General features: G+C 51.2%; 1 protein-coding gene across 1 annotated transcript; it reads left to right on the forward strand.

Moving 5' to 3' along the window:
• Position 1: 1 nt before the first annotated feature.
• On the forward strand, positions 2-2,210 carry ISCU (iron-sulfur cluster assembly enzyme; the record flags this gene model as incomplete). Its single annotated transcript, XM_026859983.1, has 5 exons — positions 2-61; positions 148-261; positions 513-623; positions 1,193-1,271; positions 1,636-2,210. Coding segments are annotated over 5 exons (462 nt in total), but the record flags the coding sequence as incomplete, so codon positions are not given.
• Between the last annotated feature and the right edge of the window lie 1,059 nt (positions 2,211-3,269).

A 3,269-nucleotide genomic window follows, 5' to 3' on the forward strand; every position in this document is an offset into this window, starting at 1 on the left:
GGCGGCGCTGCTGCGGCCCCGCGGCGGGGAGGCGGCGGCCAGGCTGGGCTACCACAAGAAGGTGAGGGGCGAGGGGCCGCGGGGAGCCGGTGCGGGGGGCAGAGGGGGAGCCAGGCGGTGCCCGGTGGTGATGCGGTGCCCTCGCAGGTGGTGGATCACTACGAGAACCCGCGCAATGTCGGCTCTCTCGACCGGAACGCCAAGAACGTGGGCACCGGCCTGGTGGGTGCCCCGGCCTGCGGCGACGTCATGAAGCTGCAGGTGACTTTGGGCACCGAGGGAGGGGGTGGCCCGGGGTTGCTGCGAGGCCTAAATCTGCCCCCCGTCCCCTCAGGGGGGGCTGCGCGGCCCTCCCTCCTCACATCCCTCCGCTCCGAGCTGGGCCCTGGGGCCCGGGCAGGCCCTGTCCCTCTCCCCGGGGCGCGGTGGGAGCCAGGGCCCTGCCTAGAAGGTGGCTCTGGGCAACTGGCGGAGCTGAGCCGGCTGCTGAGGTGCCACCAATGCTCTGGCAGGTGGAAGTGGACGAGAACGGGAAGATCGTCGATGCCCGTTTCAAAACCTTTGGCTGCGGATCAGCGATAGCCTCGAGTTCGCTGGCAACGGAGTGGGTGAAAGGGAAAACGGTAAGAGTCTCTGCCAGAGCTGGAGGTGACACCGTGGAGAGCCTCCCAAGTTTTCAGCCTGCCTGTGTTCTCAGTGGAGAAAACAGCTCCCTAGCAGTCCCAGTACGGACTTGGTGCAGTGTGGTACGGCAGCTGTTGGTGGCCTCACGGCAATAGTTGCCTTTTTCAGGAATCTCCGTTAATCTGCAGGGAAGTACGTAGTGTCTTGTGGCAGAAAGAAAAAAAAGTGCTAATCACAGGTTCTGAAAGAAAGTTTAGTTATGGAGTGCTTTTAGATTATTTATACTCGTTTTCTATGAGAAATGTGTTTCTAAATGTTGATAAAAGGTAAGCACGAATGACCGCTCCAGCAGCACTCGGTCTCAAACACTGGTGTGTTTTGGTTTGTTCCCACCCCTGCTCGGTCTGAGACACTCCTTCATTCTGGCATCCTGCGCTGCCCTGGCACTTGAGATGTTCCTCCCTGTGGGTTCTGTTGGCTCTGGAGCACTAAATTTCTCTTAACAAACACCTTTGTAACCCGTGTCGTACCTCGCGTGACCGGTGACCGCACGCTAATTGCTTTTCAGGTTGACGAAGCGTTGCAAATCAAGAACACAGATATTGCTAAAGAACTCTGCCTTCCCCCCGTCAAACTGCACTGCTCCAGTAAGTAAAGGACCAAACGGTGAAAGTACAAACACAAACTTGTATTTGAGAGGGAGACTTCTGGGAATAGTGCAGATGCTTCTGAATGTTGTTTTGCAAAATTTTCTGCACAAGGAACGTTAAGGTTGGCCCACGAGGGAAGCTTGCTTATGTTCAGATTTTGGGGTGATTTTTAAGAATTTTCAGATCTTTGGCACTCTGTAGCTCAGCAGACTGATAATAAATGTTCAGATTCTGACGTTCTGTGTCTTAAGATGCCGACGGGCGCTGCCTGCAGTGATCGCTGCCGGCTGCTCTTGCTTTTATGGCATGTTTTGTTCTAAGTGCCTCTTCGTTGTCCTTGAAATACTCGTTTTGTTTGTAGTGCTGGCTGAAGATGCAATCAAGGCTGCCTTGGCTGATTACAAGTTGAAGCAGGATCCAAACAAAGAAGAGCCGGAGAAGAAAGCAAACAACGCCTGAACTGACTGTAAAGCTTGTTCTCATTCCAGTTAAATTTGCAGTGCAATTATTCTAGCTGTTAGTAGGATCCTGTGCACTACTAAATGAAGCTGTAAGATACGCACAACTTACGCACAACGTGTCACTGTTCATTTGTGTACGGCCACTCCTGTAGCGCTTACACGACTGGGACGGGGCTGTCTCAGCAGCCTGCGTCCTGTCGCGACTGTGTTTGAAATATTAGACTGCTCAGCTGCAGAGAACGTGGTGGCTTCTCTCAGGAGGGAAAATCCTGCTGTTCTGGTACTGGAAGGGCTGCACTTTTTTTTTTTTTTTTTTTTTTTTTTTTTTTTTGGAAGATGTATAGTTTTTGCCTAATCTTCTACAAAATTTAGCGGGAAACGTTGCCTTGCTCTTAACGTTTATGTGACAACTGCGGATCACTCTGTGTATCGATGCTACATACAAACGTGGGGCAGCGCCTCTGCCTGCAAACTACAGCTGTGTCAGAGTTTTGTTTCACAATCCGTGTGCGAGTTCCTCCTCCCCGGGCTGCTGGGACGCTTCAGCGGGCGCTGGAGGGCACTGGCTGGGCGACTGGCAAGTAGCAGCTGGGTGCTGGTTGCCACCGCTCCCGGAAGCTCAGACCCAGCGCTAGCAGGGCTTGTTTTTCACATCCTGGCACCACTTAACGCTTGCTGGGTTTTTTTTTTAAACTCCTGTTAGAGGAACAATCCTAATTTTAGAGTGTCTTCTGTAAGAATTTAACCTTTGGATTGGCTGAGTCCTCTGTTAAAAGAGAGTAAATGACCCCTGGGGTTGGAACCCAGGAGGGGAATAGCGTAGCTGGGGTGGGGAGTGGAATTTAAAAATTCATAATTTTTTAATTTGAAAATTAAATGTTTTGGAGTGGATCTGGCATGGCTTACCCTCGGTGCTCCAGGCCACTATGCTCTCCTTTGCCTTCTGGTGGTTGTTCTTTTCCAGGAGAGTATTTCCATCGATTTCCAAAACAAATGGAAACCACATTTAAAAACTCCTTGAAGATTTTAAAACCACCCAAGAAACCTCAGTTGCCTTTTTTTCATACCTGCGGTGCTTTATAAAGACTAAAAACGGCCTTTAAAAATAAGTGGCTCATTCTGATAAGTCTATCCACCACTTTTTTCTTTTTTTTTTTTCCTGTTTTTTAACGCAGAGCAGGCCACGTGTTGCTGCTGTGGTTTGTCGCTCACAAGACCGCTCTTGCGGTACCTCGGCTCGGCCCTCGGCGTGGCCCCTGTCTCCTGCAGCAAGGAATGTGCTTTGCTCCCTGGGAACAGTCCTGTGGTTTCTCAGTTAAAAAAAAAAAAAAAAAATTTTTTTGAAAATCAGGAAAACTTCAGACTCCCACTTCCGTCCGCTTTGGGGCAGAATCGGTTCATTGTGCTCCCGACAAAAAGCAAAAGAGGGAGATAAAAGCTCTTCCAGAGGGGAAAGGTTGGCCCGAGGCCAGGATGTGGGGACACATCCCTGCCTGCCCCATGGCTGGGACAAAACCTGCCCAGGCAGGGATGC

The sequence above is a fragment of the Athene cunicularia genome (genome assembly GCF_003259725.1).
Source record: "Athene cunicularia isolate RWA chromosome 15 unlocalized genomic scaffold, athCun1 chr15_part1, whole genome shotgun sequence".
Taxonomy (NCBI): domain Eukaryota; kingdom Metazoa; phylum Chordata; class Aves; order Strigiformes; family Strigidae; genus Athene; species Athene cunicularia.